Genomic DNA, 19,809 nt, shown 5'->3' on the forward strand with positions numbered 1-19,809 from the left:
TGGAGTAGACACAGAACAGTAGCTCTCTATCTATATCTATATATCTGCAGTCTGTGATTTGCTGGATGACCTCGTTACGTCATGTCCTGCGACAGGTCCTGCTGGAGCTGCTGCAGGTCGGGGGTGTGGTGGAGTTTAATGAAGAAAGGCTGTTGGCTTTGGTAGAGAAGGCCAAGTTGTGAGTATTTAACCACCAACCCCTGAGAATAATATTTGAGATCCAGCCGGAGCATGGACCTCTGATCCATCCAGAGGTTTTGAATTTTGGTTTGGCTCAGCTACCTGTGAAACACCAGGGGTAACAGTGCAAATAAATTCTGGTATTACTTTTTTTTATTATTCTTATTATTACTGTTACACTCAGTTGTGTTTGTTGTGTCCTGTCTTGGCCCTTCAGCTACCAAATCTGTGAATTTCTTTATGAGAAGAAACATCTGTATGACAGGATCATTGACTGCTACCTGAGAGACCCTCTGAGAAAGGTAACAGTTCAGATTCATCACACCAACATGTCTGTGGTTCAATGTGATGCACTTGAATTTTGTTGGTTGGTTATGATTGGCAGGCTTAGCAAAAAAAAGTTAGTTAGTTCCATCTTAGCTTGCATCTGTAAATATCCGAGTCCTGTAGACAATTGTAATGAAATTGTTGAGTTGAATAAAACATTTTGTGTGTGTGTGTGTGTGTGTGTGTGTGTGTGTGTGTGTGTGTGTGTGTGTGTGTGTGTGTGTGTGTGTGTGTGTGTGTGTGTGTGTGTTGGCGGGGTAGGGGGAGATCTTCAACTACATCCACAATCTGCTGTCCATGCCTGGCTACAGCCCTGAGGAGAAGCAAACAGTCAAGGACAAAGTGCTGCAGCACACTCAGGTCAGTACACACACACACACACACACACACACACACACACACACACACACACACACACACGTGACATTTCTGGTGCTTATACAGACCTGATCACAGTGGCAAGGAAGGCAGGAAGGAGGTCCTTCTGGGACATCCTGAGGTATTATGGGACATGATCCAGGAGGCATCCGGAAAAGATGTGTGACCGACCCGCCAGGGATAAATGAGAAATGTTTTTGTAGCCATTTGTGTGCACCAGCGAACTCTGTGTGTGACTGTGTTTGCATTAACATACCAGCCCTCCGACATATGTTCACAGGAGCTGGTGGCGCTTGATCCCAGCAAGTCAGCCGATGTAGTGGTGTTTCACTTCACTGAAGAGGTGCAGCAGATCATCTCTGAGCTCGAGGTAAGCTCCAAATAAATAAAGAAATAAGAAATAAAGAATAAGAAATAAAGATTACTGACTATCAGCTCTCAGAGGTCAAATGTTAGAGGTCATACGTGTGCAGTGAACACCACAGATTATATGATCGCAACCCCAGTGTGCATTGTTTTTCCCTGGCTGTGTCTGAGAGAGAGGTTGATGTTACCCAGTGGAATTCTCAGTGTCTGTCTCTGTCTCTGTGTGTCTAGGATGACCGGCTTCTTTTCGAGTTCCTCAGGTGCCTCCTGGAGCCACGGTACGGCGGTTACCTCGTTCCCCACTCCTGCATTTCTTTTTTTAATTTGCATCCCCTCCTCCGGGTTTATCTCCTCGTCTTCCTTCTCACCTCCCGTCTGCTGTGTCATACAGGGAAGGTCTTCCTTCGGGGACGGTCCTGCCTCTGGAACGTGACCTCCACGAGCTTCTGCTGGACTTGCTGTGCCGCTTCGCACCCCAGCAGCTCCTGAGCTTCCTCCAGACCTCCCAGCACTACAGACTGGAGGAGGCCATACAAGTACTATCTGCTATACTTTGATTATGTAATGCACATAAACAGCATGTGTTTGACGGTGTACAGCCTCACTGAGCTGCTTGGCATGAAGATAAAAGAGAATATCCAGAGACTCTCAGTGAGAGGTGGAAAGTGAGCAGCCTCTCACCGTCTTTCTGTCCACGTTTTCCTCTGTAGATCACAGAGAAGCACCACCACAACGAGGCCACAGCCTACCTGCTGGAGAAGAAGGGGGATGTCCATGGAGCGTTTTCTGTCTTGTTGGAGGTAGATACAAAACACAGACAATCTGAGACATGAAGACAAAGGCTCTGGTGGTGTCACACTGATATCCACACACACTGGTGTGTATGTGTGAAGAAATCTTAATTCATTTATAATAGAAATAATCGGTACAGTACGAGTAACACAAACTGTCCTTAAATACAGTCAGGAAATGTACCTACTGTTACTTATTGTCACTGAAGTGCTTTTATACTGTCTCTGCAGACACTGAAGGAAAAACTGTGTCTCCTTACTGCTGAGGGTGACACAGGAGCTGAAGGAGGAGACGAAAGACAGGACAGAGAGGAGAGAGACAGTGAGCCAACGCTGCCCAGAGTGAAGGACTCACTGAACGACATCATCGCCCTGTGTCATCGAAGCTCTCACAACCTCAACCAGCAACAGAGAGAGGTGGTGTTAGAGTGTGTGTGCGTGTGTGTGTGTGTGTGTGTGTGTGTGTGTGTGTGTGTGTGTGTGTGTGTGTGTGTGTGTGTGTGTGTGTGTGTGTGTGTGTGTGCGTGTGTGTGTGTGTGACCACTGTCTGCTCATTCATTGCTTTCTTTTCCCCTCCCTCACAGGTTCTGTGGTTTCCACTCCTGGAGACCATGATGGCTTCTCAGAAACTAGTGAAGGGCCCCAATGCCAAACACACCTCTGAGGGTAAAGACACACACATGTAGTTGTTTTGTATCACTGGACACACAAGCACAAGGATGTCCCAGGTTTGCTGATGCAGATCCGGACCCGAGTCCTTCACCATTTTATTTTTGTGTCATGAAAACTAATAACAGTCTTTGCTGAACAACACTGAAATACAGTACACTTGTAATAATATCAAATCACCTGTGTGATTTGATATTAATGTGATGTGGAAATTTCCTCTGACCCACGTGGCCCAGAATCAGTGAACACTGCTGTCTTTATGACCATGTATGATACAATCACTCTTTATGAGGCTTTGTTTATTATGTCTTTACCACCTGAGACAGGATAACAAGCCATTGTTTGGTAGAGAGTCTGATCCTGACGACGAGAATCTGTCTGTGTTTGTCTCAGTGCTGAAGGAGCTGACGATGAAGGTTCTCAACTGCATGAGCAGCTTTATTTCTCTGCCTGCCATCATCCAGCGAATACTGCAGGTGTGTGTGCGTGTGTGTGTGTTTTTTGTGCAGCCTTTCTTAATCTTCTCCACTTTAAAGTTAATCTTCTGAGTCACTGCCTGTCGATCTGCTTCACAAAGAGCTGCAGCTTATGTATGTTTAAAGTTGGTTACAGTTGGTTTCCAGCGGTGAGTACTGAGACTACACCGCTCTGTCTCCCCTCCTCATGCATTGTATATCTCAGTCGCAGCTTCACCAAAACACAGTGAAATACACCAGTTCTGTGTTGTGCTTCCTCCCTGAAGCTCTGAGGTTTATGCAGTACTGCTCCCAGTTCCCCAAATAAAGGAGAGGGAGGAAGCAAAGAACATTCTTCCACCAAATCCATTGTTTAATACTCTGAGTCTTCAGACCTTTTCACTTTTTGTGCTCTCAGTTGTGTTGTAGATTTGATCTTGATGAGGAGGTAGTAGTCTGAAGTAGTCTGAGGAGCCAGATCAGGCCAATGATCTCCTTGGGTGATGAGCCCTTGAGACAGAGGTAGCGGATGACTGCATGAAGGCTGATGTGTCCATTTTCTCAGACAGAACTGAAATAGAAAAAAAACACAAAAGTGATTAGTAACTTCAGACTTTCTGCAGAATCAAAGAAAGATAATGTTAATCCACTTTATTAAATGTCCCTTTATTAAATCCCATATTTCCATTAATGTAATGTGTGAATGGTGTTTCTGTTAACATTGTTTACACTGACAGCATCATTATATTCGTGTATGTTTGTGTCTGTCAGGATCCAGTTTATGGGAAAGGGAAGCTGGCAGAGATCCAGGGCCTCATTCTGGGTATGCTGGACACTTTTAACTATGAACAGGTAAAGCACTGTGTTTGTGTGTGTGTGTGTGTTTGTGTGTGTTTATGTGTTTGTGTGAATGAGTGTGTGCAGTATCAGGACAAATGGAGCCATCAACTTAAGAATGATTGTCCCTGCTGTTAAAAGTTGGTTCATATCACTGTGTCTGTGAAAACAACAAACATATTTTTACCTTTGAAGAAAAAAGCTGTTCATCTATAATTCAAACTTTTTTTTACATTTGTAGAAAAAAAAAATACAGATTGGCCTTTAATAAAGCTTTCATCTCTGTTTTAGACTTTACTTGAAACAACCACCAGTCTACTGAACCACGACCTCCACTGGTCCCTAGCTCACCTGCGCGCTGCCGTCACAAGGGGGCTCCACCCGCGACAAGACCACTGCAACATCTGCCTCCAGCAGTACAAGAGGAGGCAGGACTCCGCTGAGGAGATCATAGTGTTCAGGTAACGCACAGCAGAGGTGTTTGTTTCTGTTTGATGTATGTGGCTTTACATCATATACACTCGGTGGGCACTTTATTAGGTACACTTGTACAAACTGATGCAATGTAATATAAACCATAAATTCCATAAATAGAAGCTGCCACAATCTACAGTCTATAAAGGGCGACCAAGACCCAGAAATGTTAATAGTTCTCATGCTCAGCTTTTTCTCTGAAATATTCTGCGTCAGTTCTTCTCATTTTCCTCACCTGTCTCAACAAATTTGCCCCTGATAGATTCAGGCCTAATTTATTCCCGACCAAAAGGAGCCCGTTGCCAAGAGAGGGTGACATTGTGGTGTGATGTCTGCCACAAAATTAGAATGATTATGTCATGTAGTCATTTGTCTGTTGGCCTGTTGATCTGTTGTGTCAGTGAGTCTGGATCTGATCCAGGCTGCGTCTCCTGCATGGACAAAATCAGTTTCAAGTCCAGCTTTTAACCAAAAACAGCAGCACTTAAACAGTGTGGTTTTGAAATGTGATCTTTGAAGGATCACAATGCGACAATAATGCAGCAGCCTCTCACAAACACTGAATGAAAAGAAATCATCAATCTATCACCGAATTCTTGAATTCTGAATTCAAATGTTAAAATAGCAGCAATATTTGCCAAATACATGTTATGGAAAAGCATGACGTATACAAATGTGTGTGTGTGTGTGTGCGTCTCGTCAGCTGTGGACACCTGTACCACTTCCAGTGCCTGCAGCAGAAGGACTGTGGGCGGGGCTTTGCTCCAGAGCCGCAGCAGCGGTGGAGCTGCTACAAGTGTTCCTCCAGCCAAGGAGGGAGGGGCGGGCCTTCCACTGAACCCAAAAGAGGGCGCAGCACGTCCCTGGCACAGGTGTGTGTTTGTGTGTGTGTGTGTGTGTGTGTGTGTGTGTGTGTCTCTCTATGTTTGTTTGTTTGAGGGGATGTTATTATTTTAAAATCTCATGAAAACCAACAGTACTCTTTGACTTCCCCACCCTGTCTGTCCACCCTCTTCCCTCTTCTTACTGCTGAGGTGGCGGGTGGAGGGGTGGGAGGTGCAGCTGCTTTCACCTAAAAAAAAACCCCTAAAAAAAATACAAAAATATATTTCAGAGAACACAACAACATTTCACTAACCAGGAAAGGTTGGTACTTTCTACGGTATGTATCAATCATAATGATAATTGGACGTCACACTCAGATAGCTGAAGGATCAAAGACGCAGAGTTCCTGACATTCATTTGGCACTGGAGCCTGTTTTTGCAAACCTGCCTCTCAGCACTGAGGTTCGGAGCCTCCCTCCTCTTTCACAGGAGCAGAGACACGCAGCAGTTTCCCTCTGATGTTGACATCTGATGCACAGGCCTTTTTGCTTTTACACCTGTTATCAATAAGTTTTGTTTTTTTTTCTTCAACCTTCCCCTGCCGTGCTAACCAGGCTAACATTATTTATGTGATGCTGCTGTATGGACTCTGCTTCCTTTTATTGTAATTCATTTTTTCTTGCATTAGCTTGAGGGAGCAGGGAGTGGTAGTGTTTGGCTCAGCTGTTAAATTGCTCTGTGCTAAGTTTGTGAAGAATGTGGCCAAACAGTACAGACTTCATGTGCACCTGCACTCCGCTCCGATCACAAAAGATGAAAGCACGTCAGAGCATGCCATGCTTCAGCTGCTCATTATTCTAAAACCACAGAGGCCGGGTATAAAAACAAGCAAACAAATCAATTAAAAAAAGAAATCCTGATGGCAGCATCAAAGGAAGCTGACCGCCACTGAGGGACATACAGTGAAATAAAACAAGTGCGCCTCACTACAAATGCAAATGCACAGTAACTAAGAAGTGAATAACTTTAATTAAACTCTCTCCAACCTTAAAATAAAAAAAGATAGTAAAACCATAATGTGGTGCTTAAAGAAATGTGAGGGGATGGTGTGTGGTTACACAGGCTGGTTTTTGTAACAGTGCTGCTTTCAGTCTAAGACCAGAGAATGTCTTCTGACAGACCTGTCCTCCTCTCTGTCTCAGACTCGTGTAACGTCAGTACATCATGACACGGGAGCAGAGGCTCATGGGAAGAAGGTAAGGTTTGATCAGACCCCGTCTACAAATGACACCACAGTCAGGACAGATGGTGTCCTGCCATCTTAACACAACTTGATTGTCATGATTTGTCTCTCTGTCTTCACTCTGTGTGCATGAATCAAACAAACCACAGTTTCATATTCATACTCTGCATCTCATCTTTGCTTCTTTGTTGTGGTCCAGGTGTTTGTCGAGGCCACATTAGACCTGCAGCAGGAACAGTCCTGGGATCAGCTACGCTCTTTATACCGAGGACCGTCCAGGGTATGGACACAGAGCCCGTCTCATAAACTAAGAATTAAAAAAATATATAAAGAATTTTCGAAGAAAGTATTGAAAAAAATGTCCCACCTTATAACCCCAAAATGTCACTGTGCCGGTTTTCAGTTTTGCAATCTAACATTCTTTTGATGGACTGAGGTGCTTTTTTCCCCTCCTTCTCTCTCTCTCTCTCTCTCTCTTCCAGCTGTCCATCCTCTCCGAACTCTCCCACGGCCACAGCAGTGAGAAGGCGGGCCTTCTAATCTCAGCCCAAACAGGAACAGAGAACTTCCAGCTCAAGCTCTCTCCTCCACCTCTGTTGGAAGAATAGCACCACGACTGGCTGAGGATTCATTTTCCCCTTCATTTGTCCAGACTGAGTCCAGTAAGAATTGGTTCAAAACAGGAGATCGAGCTATTCTTTGGATTTTCCTGTAGATTTCCACTGCTTTTCTGTTGTCAGACATTTAATATTGTATAACTATGTAATTTAGCGGTATCCAAATGTTTATTTCAGATATTGATAATACTGAGTCACTCTGATAAGGTTTGGCTGTGCTGCCTCACACACATGATTTACAGAAGGTGGTCAGAGCTGCACACACTGGTTTAAAATGACAGATGACCAGGTTTTAATTAAACATTTCTTTTATTGTAGGAAAATATTTATCAGTTTTCTCAGATGCAGTTCTCGTCCTGGAGGCAGGTAAAAGTCTGTTCTGCACAGACACATCTGTCACTGACTGCATTAGCTTGGGATTAGAATGTTGCTCTCTCTGTGCCAAGATCTGACCTGGTGAAACTACAATGGTTGATCAATGTCTGCAACGTAAACAACACTCCTAGTCTGCAGCAGCCACACCTGCTCCTCTGTGAAGCTGCCCTCAGTGTGAGTCTGTACTGAATGATGTGAGAGAAATGCTAACATCAGCATGTAAACAGAGACAACGCTAACATGATGTTTATCACATTCACTGTCTTATTTTAGCATGTTAGCATACAGACATCTGCTTATTAGTACTAAACCCAGATCACAGTTGATGGGACTGTCAGGATGTTGTACAGGTGACAGGTTCGTCCTGAGGGAAGGTGAACGTCTGCACCAGCTTGGTGGGGATATAAGCTGCCAGTCACCAAGATGAAACAAAATTGTTGTCATGCACGCTCATTCTCCTGTGCACTCATTCATCAACATGAAACCTGTTGACAACTGTCCAATATATGTTAGGCCTACAAATCTGCTACTGTGTGTGTGTGTGTGTGTGTGTGTGTGTGTGTGTATGTGTGTATGTGTGTGTGTGTGTGTATATCTCATCATTCTTAAGTTTCAGATGTTGAATTAAAAGCATTGTCTGGCTGGAACTGTCTCATATCCCTCTTATTTCCTGAGAGACACACAGTCTTATGGTTAATATGCTGATTATGATCTGATCCTGAGCTCATGTGTACAACAGCTGAAGAAGCACCACACTACTCAGCGAACACCTTATGGGATGTGACAGAACAGTTGATTCCCCAAACATTTTGCTGTCAGGTAATGAAGAGCCAAACACTGCTGCACTCGCTGAATGTCCAGTCACCCACATACCCAGCTGAACTCCTGGGTAAAGCAACAGTCTGGCCATGTGTTGGCACCCAGCAAAGGGCAGTGAGGGTTGGAGTGGCTGAGTGGATGGCATCAAATCATTTGGTATTTTGAAGAAAGCGTTCACACCATGTTTAAACATTTTTATTTGACACTGACAGATAAACTGATTTTTTTTTTTGCTAATTTGCATGATGTGAAAACACAGTGTTCTACTTCCTGATTTTCCAAATCTGACTCACAGCATTTCAGGACTGAGAGACACACTGCGACCATAAATGGGCAAGATCAGTTTAACAACATGGCTGCCATCAATTTCAAAATATTGAAATTTTCAGGCCGTCTCTGGGAACCACATACCAAAAACATGTACCTGAAGCATCATATTGATTGATGATTGTAGGCGTGGCCTGTTCATCAATATCTTCTATCTGATGCTCAGTTTGCAGTGAGCACAGTGAGTGACTGTGACAAAGTGAAGTCCTCTCTCTTCCTCCCAGCGAGGAGGAACAATGTGGGATTACCTGCACGACCTGATCGACTGGTAAACCTGAGATGTGACATTAACGTTTGGTTTAAAGCAGCAGTAGTGCTTCTGCAGCTGCATCTGTGGAGTCTCTCGGAGAGTCTAGGAGGATGGAACAGCCTCTGCCTGTGCTTGTAGCTCTCATCCTGGTGTTGGTCTGCGAAGGACATGGCTGGACGGCTCCGGACTTTTGCCATCAGCAACAATGTCCTCAATACAAACTAGTTGCTACAAACCAGGTAGGTTTCAGAGCAGTTAACGCACACACAGCTCTGGTATGCTCCTTTTCGAGTAAACAGTTTTATGCTTCTGTTATGTGCAGGACTTTGAGGAGCGTTTGTATGTGGCCACTGACTGGATTACCACCAAGATAGAGAGCGCTATGGATGGTGATGTGATGGCAGCAAGCTCAAGGCTGAAGGATTACTGCCAGAGACAGAAGGATGCAGGTCAGTCTGATACCAGAGGTTTCACTCATGCAGGGGCTTTGTGATGCTAATTACCAATTTGAACACACATCGATGTAAATCATGTGCTATGGTTTAACAAGTAAAACTGGAATATATCACTGTAACTGTCCCTGCATCTCAAGTGAGGGAAATCAAGCCAAGATCTCTGTAAATGGATAAGGTGTATTATTCCCACAGAGCAAAATGATGAAGAATGGAATAACAATCCACTTAAAGGCAGCATTATCTAAAACACACCAGAAAGGTGTGAGAAGTTGTGCTTCCAAGAACTTTTTGAAGTTCTTCAACTTTTACTTCTGAGAAATGTGTGAATTTATACACGTTTATTTTTAAAGAAGAATTCACACTTTGCATTCTACAAATCTTCAAAATCAAATAAGATTTGAGAAATTTTTTAGAAACATTTTAATCTGCCTCAGAGAAATCTGTGAATTTGCACTTTTTTTTAAAGGAACTCAAGAAATGTCAAGAAATGTTCCAAGTTTTGCAACTGCTGATGTTACAAACCAGTGTGTGGTTATCTTCAAAGCTTGTTTGTCTTCCTGCAGTGTTGTACAGTTCTGTAAAGCTTCTTGCCATTCTGTGCCGTGTTTGTTTGGTCCAGGTTATGAGATCCCTGTTGACTCCTGGCCCGCACTGATCACCATCACAGAAGGAGGAGACGGTCCTGATTTGTCCATGTCCTGGTTTCTTCCTCCTGGAACAACAAAGCCTGATAACACGGATCCATCAGTCCAGCTGCAAAGCAGACCTGAGGCCACTGTCTATGTCAGGTGAGCAAGTCACTGTTGTCTTTAATGATTTTTAACATTCACAGAAACAGACAGCAGAGAAGGTAAATGCAGAAAACAGAGGGACAGAGGGAACCAAACAGCATTTGATGTAACCTGAAACTGACTGTGATCATAATGTTGTCGTCGTTTCCCCCTCATATAAAAGAGTGTTCGATGGTGCTCCGAGCATCAGGAGCGGTCAAGACAACATGGAGATGCTTCGTGAGGCCTTGAACAAAGCTGGGAAAAGCTTTGACCCCCACACTTACACCGGGGCTGGCTATGATCCCTACCTCTCTCTTCATCACCACAACGAGATCTGGATCTACGCTGCCTGACGACAACAGGTGACATCACCTGTAACACAGTAAACTGTTCATCACACAATCACTGTGCCTTCTCTGTATTTATCCTCTGAATCAAGCTCCACTTTTCTGATAGAAAGCTAAGTAAAACGCAACAGAATCACAGGCACTTTTCACAAATTCTGCATTCTGCCTCAGTGCTGAAACAAACAGACATCATGTGTCCAGTCAACAGACAGACACGCTCAAGATTCTTCAGTTGCATAATGAAAACCCGTCTGAGGAATGTTTCTCCTTTTTCTGTGGTCTCATGAAGCTTCTGCTGGAAATTTTAAAAAGTACAGTTGACAGTTTTGAATCTTTTGGTTAAAAACGTATCATGCTGAATAGGATAGGAGTCAGAAATCAGGAAACTGTCAGTCTTTATTTAAGATGTGGTTGTGTTCTAAATATCCTCATGAATCGAGAGCAGAGTCCCAACATGAGTCTTTAATTTAGTTTTAAATGTTTTGTTTTAACATTTATTTTTTAAGCAGGAAAAAAGTGGTGGGCAATGGGATCAAAGTTTTTGTTTCTTTGCTTTTTTTCCCACGTTCATATTCTATACTGTTTAAAAATATGTGATGAAAAATAGCATGTATATTTGTTGAACAAATATTGAAAATAAAGCAATTTTCCAAGCAAACAAATGATCATTACTATGGAGAAATGTAGTTAAAAATACATCAACTGGATTCCACTGCAGCCAGGCTTACTGAGAGTGTAATATTTGGAGTGTAACACTAGATGGTGCTGTAGACCAGACTGAAACATAAACGATGATTTGAGTAGGCTCCAAAGATTGATTTGATTTTGACAAAGCTGAATTACATAATTTTTTCAGCTGAGAGTGCTCTACAACATGTCCTATCATGTTGGAATAATGTATGAAGTAACAAACAATGACACCACAGTGAAAAAGAAATACTCTCTTACAAATTAAATCCTGTGTTCATTGATAAAACTCTACTTTAAGAACTAGAAACAAAGCATGAAAGTGCTCAGAAAATGACTCAGTTCAGTGTTATGTAGCAGACACTGAAGAAGAATCTAAGTACATATGTTTATACATCTCTATATAACAGACTGAAGCTAGCTACACAGAGAGTTTTATGGATCATATTGGAATATTATTACAGATTTGTGTGAACATGTAAGCAGCATTTTCATAGCTGTCAAGGTGGAGACAATTTTAACAACTTGTACTCTAGGGTAACGTAGACAGCACAGCCACACCTTAATAAATTACAAGTGTACAAACAGTTCACTGCTCTCTTCCCCTGCTGTCTCTCCGCTTCACCTGTTAATGATTTGAACCTATAAAGGGGACAGATGAATGTTTGTAGTGATCCAGGTTGTGATCCTGATCCCTGCCATCCTCTCCAGATTCATAATGTGAGTCTTGAACTTGAGTGTGGTGGGTAACAACGTGAGTACAGGACTGTTTCAGTGAGCTTCTGAAGAAAATAGAGCTGTGGAGGGATACGAGCCCAGAGAACTCACAGTCACCACAGCAACTGTTACTATAGTGAGAAGCCATGTCCAGTGCGTCAGGTGTGTTATCACACTTTTAATGGAAGCTGGAATAAATATAGAAGAGTGTGACCATGTGACTCATTCTCATACCACATGACTTTAGAATACAATTCAATTGATTACAACAACAGAAGTCAGTATAATGAGCAAATATATTAACTCTGGACTTCGGACTTTAATTCAAATCCAACATGATTTAGACCCATTTTTCTTACACAGACACTTAAAACTGTGCACCCACAATATGTGTCAGTGTGCTCTATATACACTGTGGGATATATTATGACTGATGTGACATCTCACAGAGCTGAGCTGAAGTTTGACGCTCAGATTCTTCAGATGCATGATAGAAACCGGTTAGAGGAATGTTGTACAGTCACTTTTTACACGCTACTGATGGTATTTGATGTCTGGTAAAGATATCCAGACATATCTGCTGCAGTTTTTTCTTTGTTTGCATATGTGGTTAATGTCGTGTGTTCTTCCTCTGGATTGAATAGAGAAGCTCACTGCAGGCTCTCTGCCAAGACGACAAACTACCTAATTGAAAAAAGGTACATAGTGTCTGTTTTTTATTGTTTGTGGATCTAAACTACAATCTCAGAAGGAAACTATTAATATGGCCTGTCACAAACAATTATAATCCTGTGTTTGTGTTTCAGAAATGGATGTTGCAGCACAGCTTGAGTCACCAAATAGCTGTTTCATTTAGAACCAAAAAGGTCAGTCTTATGGTGCAGGAAAACTCAGGGGATCAACAAGGTCTCTAGGATTCATCCTCTGGGCACCATGGAAGTCTGTATGAAATTTCATGGCAAAGGCTGTTGAGAATTTTCATTCTGAACCAAAATGCTGGGCAGACTGACCAACCCACCATCGATGGTTCCTCAGTGGAGTGTTTTTGAGTACCAATCCAAAGTTTGTTTCCATTCAAGGTTTCTGACCAAAATGTATCTTGAACAACTTTGAGATCTAACAAACAGGCTGAATCCATTTCCTCAATCATAAAATAATTGCAAAAATGATTTTTTTTGAACGTTTTAGTCATAAATTGTTTGCATCAGTGGTTCCCAAGCTTTTTAAGACAGCACCCCTTCAAGAGGATTTGTTTGTCATGGTGCCCCAAACCATCTGTGTTCATATGGACATAATACAGATAAATATCCATCCACCCATTCATTAGCTGATATACTGCTGATCTTTGAGAGTCACCCGGGGACTGGAGCTGACCACTGCACCAACTTCCCACTGTAGATGAATATTTGACTTAAAATAAACAATGAATAGAATTAAGTATGCTACTATGTTAAATGTGTTTCTTTCATTTCTTCAAAATTAAAATGAGCTCATGCTTAAAGTGTGCAATTTTAATGGGACATGTAAACCTGCTGTTGATGTGGGGAGAGAGAGTACAACCTGCAGGTCTGAGTAAACCAACTGGAGGTTTCTAGTCTTGTTTTCATGACGACCAGAGATGAGACATCACACAATGATGCTGAGAACACACAATACCACAGTGTATGCCCTATTAGGAAACAAAGTATGTGGAATACGGTGAAATGATGTATTGCTATACCATTGAGCTTTTGCATGTGCACAATACAAGCAGTATAGAAATCTGAGGTGTAAAGATAAACATCATAGTGAGCAGCTGGAAAGTGAAACACAGGACCAAGTCCAAACAGGGAGTGTACTTGAAGATGTTTTTACTGAGCAATGCTTCCCTCTTAAACAGCAAAACTGGTTTGACTCTTGGCACGAAGACATCAGCCTGATAGTAAGGAACAATAAGAAGTACTGATGGAATGCAACAGCTGATCAACAACCAAGATCATCAACATTCCTGGTTCATTCTCACAAAACAGACTGAACGTTAAATCAGTGCAAAGGATCGTCATTGTGTATTTTACTGGCTGTTGCTTCCACATCTGAATAAGAAATGTCCTGTGGTGAGTACAACCTTTAATATGCCATGTCGGCCATTTCAGTGACTTTCTGATCACTCTATGGTCTGTAGAACTATGTCTCTGATTGTACGTTGCCTCTTCATAGATACTACTCCAGACCTGAGACTGATTCTCGTTGGATCACAGAGGTACGGAGCTGACTCAGTTGCAAACACAATCTTAGGAGGAAGCTTTAAATGGGGGAGAAGAACTGCTCATAGTGTGACACACACAGGCCAGGTGAATGGAAAGGTCATCCAGCTGGTGAAGGCTCCTATGTGGTTTAGGGGTTACCATCTGTGTGATACAGCAGAACTTGTGAAGGAGGAACTTGTCCTCAGTGTCACCCACTGCAAACCAGGACCCCATGCTTTTATTGTGCTGGTTGAGGCTGACTTGCCGTTCACAGATGCTTGTGCCAAAGCAGTAGAGGCTCACTTAGAGCTTTATGGAAAAGACGTGTGGAACCACACTGTTGTACTCTTCACCTGTGTGGATTATCTGGGAAATCCAGACCCTGAGGATTACATTGCTGGTGAAGGGGAAGGATTGATACAGCTCCTGCAGAGATGTGGACAAAGATTTGTGTTTGACCACACAGAGGAACGTCAAACTTTAACTCAAAGGCTTCTGGAAAAGGTTGAGACGTTGATGGAGAGGAATTGGGGAAGACATTTTGAAATTGAAGAGAAAGGACTGCAGAGAATTCTCCAAAAGAGGGAAGAAGTAAAAATGAGAGCAGAAAGCAGAAGACAAAGAAGAATCAAAGAGAAGGAAACACAAGAGAAGGAATCAGGTTAGTTCTCTTTCATTTCCATCCAAGCATTTATTTGTACTACGGACTGATACTATATGATACCAAATGATGAGTGAAATGTCAAATTAAACACTTCAGGCATTTTCTTTTCTTTTATACCTTGCTGCTGCCTGGTTAGCTCAGTTGGTAGAGCATGAGACTCAGTCTCTCAGGGTTGTGGGTTTGAACCCCACTCTGGGCAGCACTACCTTCCATGAGCCCACCACCCATGGGAGGTGCATTGTGGACTGGGCCTGGATCCAGATAAGCAAGAGATAATGACATGATGTGATCTCTTGTGCTGACATTTAAAGAAAAACACTATTTGATATCCACTGTTATCTGCTATCAGTAATACCTCTAAGCCCTCCTTCTCTCTCTTCAAAAAGTGGTTCATGGTTCTGGAGTTTGTGTTCTTTGTGTTTTTGATAGATAGATGTAGATCTGATAGATGTATCGTCTCTGAAACTATACAGCTATATGTTGCTGTTTCTGTTATACTTGTGTGTGAGTTCTATGAAATGAGTTCCAGCATAGTCAGAACAAAGTTGTACATAATGCAGCCTTCAACTTCTCCTAATCGTTAATTTTTGTCAACGTGACAGGACATTTCTGAATGTGTTGCATCTTGATGTTGGAGTGTGTATGTCATATTAAGAATGCACCAGTATTTCAGTATTTTATAATGTACAATGGAACGTATGGCTATATGTAATGTGAGAGGAGTACCCAATGGTGTTGAACAGCTAAATAATCATTGCTCCACTCTAAAGTTCTCCTCAGCTCTTTGTATTCAGCACCTTTCAACTCATTGCTTTGGTTTTACAGCCTGTTGTTGTTTTGGTTCAGTCAGTATTTTTTGTATTGTACCTCTATCACCTACCTCTATGTGTTCAGACTAACTGGCATCATCTGCTTCATCCATGCATCACCAGTTGCTTAGATAGATGTACAGCTTGGATGGTATAATTTCTGAACATTACTCTGCTGATACTCTCATGCTAGTGCACTGTTTACTGACACGAACCTTACACATCCATACCAGACGCTACAAAGCCCTCCACACCCACACAACCAGACTGAAAAACAATTTCTTCCCCAGAGCTGTGGCTGCTCTAAACCAGTCCAAGAAAGTCTCTGCTTGAAACATAAACCATGTCAACAGTTTACATTGTTACCATGCAGCTGCTCTGTAAATAATATGACAATTTGCACTACACTGTACATAATATCTGTATATTCTCATAGTCATATTCTCTATCCAGTCAAATCTGTATTAATAACAATAACAATAACAATAATATATACACACACACGCACATATATATAGTGTGTATATATATATACACACACTATATACTGTATATACATTCTATATCCCACAAATCTCCATACTGTACATTTACTATCCCTAGTGTCCCCCTAATTTATATTTATTTCGAAATTGTTACATAATGTTTTAAATTGTTTTATTGGGCATCTTACAGAACCAAAACAAAATCTTGTTGCACTGTCCAGCTCGTGTTCTGCAATGACAACAAAGATTATTCTGATTCTGATTCTACTGATGATCCACCATGGTTAACCATTTGAATTTCACTTCCTTGAAACAAGCATCTCTGACCTCTCTTTTCTCAGGAACATCCACATCAGCAGTAACCATCATCTTGCTGGGATGGGTCTGTGCATCAAAAACTACTGTTAGAAGTGCCATTCTGGGTATCCCCAAAGACGAGGGGAGAACAGAAAAATGTGTGAAACAAACTAAAGTCATAGGAAAACGACAACTGAAGGTGACTGTGGTGGATACTCCTGGATGGTGGAAATATTTTCCTGCCAGTTTGGTACAGAGTGCCGTCAGATCAGAGATTATGAAGGCATTAGATCAGGACGAGGCAACAACCCACACATCTGCCAAAGAAAACCCTCAAGACCAAGCTTCATCAGGTCAAGCCTTCCTCCTGATGGTCCCAGCCGATACTTCATTTACTGATGAACAGAGGAAGATCATAGAAGACAATATGAGACCTTTAGGTGAGACAGTTTGGCAAAACACCATTCTGGTCTTCACCAGAAGAAGTTGGCTGGGAGAGTACCACATAGAGCAGCACATCGAGAGCGAAGGGGAAGCTCTCACTTGGCTTGTGGAGAAATGTGGGAACAGGTACTTTGTCTTCAATGATGAGACAGAAGAGCAGAGTATTTTGAAAACTCAGTCTGAAGAGCTGTTAGACATGGTTGAAGAAATGTTGTCCAGAGGTCAGAACACTCCAAAGAAGGAGACACGACAGATAGCAGAAACCAAAGACCACAGAGAAGCTAGTGAGGGACCAGTTGATGAAGACCTGAAGAAAATTGCAGACCAGCTCCACAGAATGTGGGACTGGAGATCATGGGAAGCTGAGGAAGTTATGGCGAGATTTGATGAAAGACCCATGGAAGACTGCACATGTGATGAAGACAGCATGAGGCGTCATCTTATTGGTAAGGACATGTTGTAGCTCTTTAATTTGCAGACGTAATTCAGTAATTCCTTTGCCCATGTCAAAATGTTACTGATCTTTTCAAACACATCACATCTTGTGTAAGAATTCAGTATTTTGTACAACTTTGACTTTTACATCATTGTATTTGTACAGAAATAATGTTAAACTGATGTGATTTGAAATTAGATTTTCAGAGAAGAGATGTGGAAAAAGTGCTACGAGAGGAACTGAGTGGAAAAAGTTTAGAAGAGATGTTGAAGATTCTCTTTGAAATCTACCTTCGTAGAGAATGTGGAGCCTTTGGTGAGTATCGTGTTATAAACATTATCTGAAGTAACAATGCAGTTGAGCATGACAGTAGAAGTGAGTGACTGACCCAAACTGAGTTTACATTTAATCAGTGGTATTTGTATGGGAGCGACTCAGGAGGTAAAGTGGTCGTCTAGTAATTAGAAGGTTCCTGGTTTTATCCCTTGGCTCCTCCAGAGAGTGTGTCCAAATGTCCTTAGTGAGACACTGGACCTCTGCTCCTGATGCTGCTCCATGTGTGTGCGAACAGGTGACTGAGACATACATTGTAATGTCTTTTAGTGTTAAATAGTTCTATGAAAGTGCAATGTAAATGCAGCCCAATTACCATTTATGCATTCAATATGTGTTGGCTATCATCATACCACACATAACGCCCACAAAAGGAAAAAAATAAACTCCTCTACCTTTTCCTTTGTATGACAAGATCTTCATATTAAAGATGATTTTATTCACTTTAATAAAACAACCAAGGCTTAATGTTGTGTTACTACAACTGTAGCATGGTAGAAACAATGATATGACTGTGAAATTTTGATTTTGTAATCAGAATTTGTATTTTGTCATAAATTATGCACAAAGAAATAGTAAAAGAAATTTCGCAGTTTAATTTTTTTATGTTAAAAATTTATCCATTAATTTGTTCTGAATTTTGTGTAGATATTGTCTCCATCATCTGTGAAAAGGAAGCAATCAAACCTGAAGGGAAGCAACTGTTTGAGAGAGAGTGGAGCAGGAGAGAAGCGCTACTGATGGAGTATGTTTTTGAAAGACACTTTGCTGCTGATCGTAAGTGTTTTGACTGGTTGTGTTCACTGAACTTTTTTTATACTGAACATTTGTATTTTTCCAGTGGCTTAGTGAAAGGGATGATGCTTACAGAGAGCCTCTTCTTCAATAAGTTTTACAGCACACATGAATAAAAATACACAGTCAGTAAACAAACTGTCATTTGTTGTAGGTCCCAGACGAGCTACTGTTGATGCTGGCGCTGCTGAGGAGATAGATAGCACTGAAAAAGTGTCTGCATGGATTAAGGACCAAATCCATAGAGTCCTCAAAGAAAATAAGCAGTGATTCAATCTCAAGGAAAAGAATCTTCAAGAATAACAAAAACTTAAAGTTCAATTAGAATAGATGAGCCATCATTGATTGTGTACCTCACAAATCTTGCATGACTTTTCAGAAATGGTAAACCCTGTGTTTAAAGTAGGACATTGCTGTGAAGAAAACCACCTCCTGACTGTCTGCCCTAAAATCTCCTTTGGAAAAACACTTCTTTATTAATATTGACTGTTTTTTGTGCATCTACATAAAACGTGTGACTCTGAATGGGATTGGAGTTAGAAATCTGGAAACTGTCAGTCTTTATTTAAGATGTGGTTGTGTTCTGAATCTCCTCATGAATCAAGAGCAGAGTCCCAACATGAGTCTTTAATTTAGTTTTAACTGTTTCATTTGAACTTTTATTTTTTAAGCAGGAAGAAAGTGGTGGACAACGGGATCAAAGTTTTTGTTTCTTTTCTTTTTTCCCACGTTGATTTTTCTATGCTGGTTAAAAAATATGTGATGAAAAATTTGTTGAACAAATATTGAAAATAAACAATTTTCCAAACAAACAAATGATCATTACTACGGAGAGATGTAGTTAAAAATACATCAACTGGATTCCACTGCAGCCAGGCTCACTGAGAGTGTAATACCTGGAGTGTAACACTAGATGGTGCTGTAGACAAGACTGAAACATAAGTGATGATTTGAGTAGGCTCCAAAGATTGATTTGATTTTGACATCTTTCCTCTTTAAGTGTGGCAAAGCTGAATTAAATTATTTGTTCAGCCAAGAGTGCTCTACAACATGTCTATCATGTTGGGAAAATGTATGAAGTAACAAACAATGACAACACAATGAAAAATAAATACTTCATTACAAGTAAAACACTGTGTTCATTGATAAAACTCTACTTTAAGAACTAGAAGCAAAGCATGAAAGTGCTCAGAAAATGGCTCAGTTCAGTGTTATGTAGCAGACACTGAAGAAGAATCTAAGCACATGTGTTTATACATCAACAACAAAGCTAGCTACACAGTCTGTCTATGTATAAAGAGAATATAAATAGACAAATCACCACAGGCCAGACCTTTGAGAGACTCCCTGCAGGACAGCTTACCTAAGTAACAAAGGCACATAGTTTTTCTAATATAATGTTTGTGTAG

At 41.4% G+C, this 19,809-nt stretch overlaps 3 protein-coding genes and 1 non-coding gene across 11 annotated transcripts in view; all 4 read left to right on the top strand.

Annotated features, from left to right (window-relative positions):
* The window catches only part of vps8 (VPS8 subunit of CORVET complex), a 60,248-nt gene that overhangs the window by 22,424 nt on the left and 18,015 nt on the right, over positions 1-19,809 (top strand). For 2 of the 3 annotated variants that reach the window (XM_041049621.1, XM_041049623.1), the window contains 16 exons: positions 96-178; positions 398-482; positions 769-867; positions 1,166-1,255; positions 1,483-1,529; positions 1,643-1,787; positions 1,962-2,051; positions 2,274-2,459; positions 2,627-2,708; positions 3,105-3,187; positions 3,938-4,018; positions 4,295-4,464; positions 5,181-5,349; positions 6,505-6,558; positions 6,745-6,825; positions 7,028-7,970. In XM_041049621.1, the coding sequence (XP_040905555.1) occupies positions 96-178; positions 398-482; positions 769-867; positions 1,166-1,255; positions 1,483-1,529; positions 1,643-1,787; positions 1,962-2,051; positions 2,274-2,459; positions 2,627-2,708; positions 3,105-3,187; positions 3,938-4,018; positions 4,295-4,464; positions 5,181-5,349; positions 6,505-6,558; positions 6,745-6,825; positions 7,028-7,153 (1,671 nt within the window). In that variant the 3' untranslated portion in view covers positions 7,154-7,970. Of the gene's footprint in view, positions 1-95; positions 179-397; positions 483-768; positions 868-1,165; positions 1,256-1,482; positions 1,530-1,642; positions 1,788-1,961; positions 2,052-2,273; positions 2,460-2,626; positions 2,709-3,104; positions 3,188-3,937; positions 4,019-4,294; positions 4,465-5,180; positions 5,350-6,504; positions 6,559-6,744; positions 6,826-7,027; positions 7,971-19,809 lie in introns of those variants that run through there. The other variant, XM_041049622.1, reaches the window with a different exon arrangement.
* LOC121189480 (heme-binding protein 2-like) lies at positions 9,012-11,166 on the top strand. The gene is made up of 4 exons (XM_041049634.1): positions 9,012-9,172; positions 9,256-9,382; positions 10,008-10,176; positions 10,343-11,166. Exons 1-4 carry the CDS (start codon positions 9,044-9,046, stop codon positions 10,512-10,514), a joined length of 597 nt encoding a protein of 198 aa, XP_040905568.1. The 5' UTR covers positions 9,012-9,043; the 3' UTR covers positions 10,515-11,166.
* Positions 13,726-19,809, top strand: part of LOC121189477 (GTPase IMAP family member 8-like) — a 118,216-nt gene continuing 112,132 nt past the window's right edge. Inside the window, exons 1-6 of one of the 6 annotated variants that reach the window (XM_041049629.1) lie at positions 13,785-14,005; positions 14,109-14,798; positions 16,437-17,282; positions 17,471-17,587; positions 18,254-18,382; positions 18,555-18,679. In XM_041049629.1, the coding sequence (XP_040905563.1) occupies positions 13,996-14,005; positions 14,109-14,798; positions 16,437-17,282; positions 17,471-17,587; positions 18,254-18,382; positions 18,555-18,670 (1,908 nt within the window). In that variant the 5' untranslated portion in view covers positions 13,785-13,995 and the 3' untranslated portion in view covers positions 18,671-18,679. Of the gene's footprint in view, positions 14,006-14,108; positions 14,799-16,436; positions 17,283-17,470; positions 17,588-18,253; positions 18,383-18,554; positions 18,701-19,809 lie in introns of those variants that run through there. The other 5 variants (XM_041049630.1, XM_041049627.1, XM_041049626.1 and 2 more) reach the window with 5 other exon arrangements.
* On the top strand, positions 14,928-15,000 carry trnal-cag. Its single transcript has one exon. It is a non-coding gene; the product is annotated as a tRNA-Leu (tRNA).

Source organism: Toxotes jaculatrix, chromosome 11, assembly GCF_017976425.1.
Source record: "Toxotes jaculatrix isolate fToxJac2 chromosome 11, fToxJac2.pri, whole genome shotgun sequence".
NCBI classification, from domain to species: Eukaryota; Metazoa; Chordata; class Actinopteri; family Toxotidae; genus Toxotes; species Toxotes jaculatrix.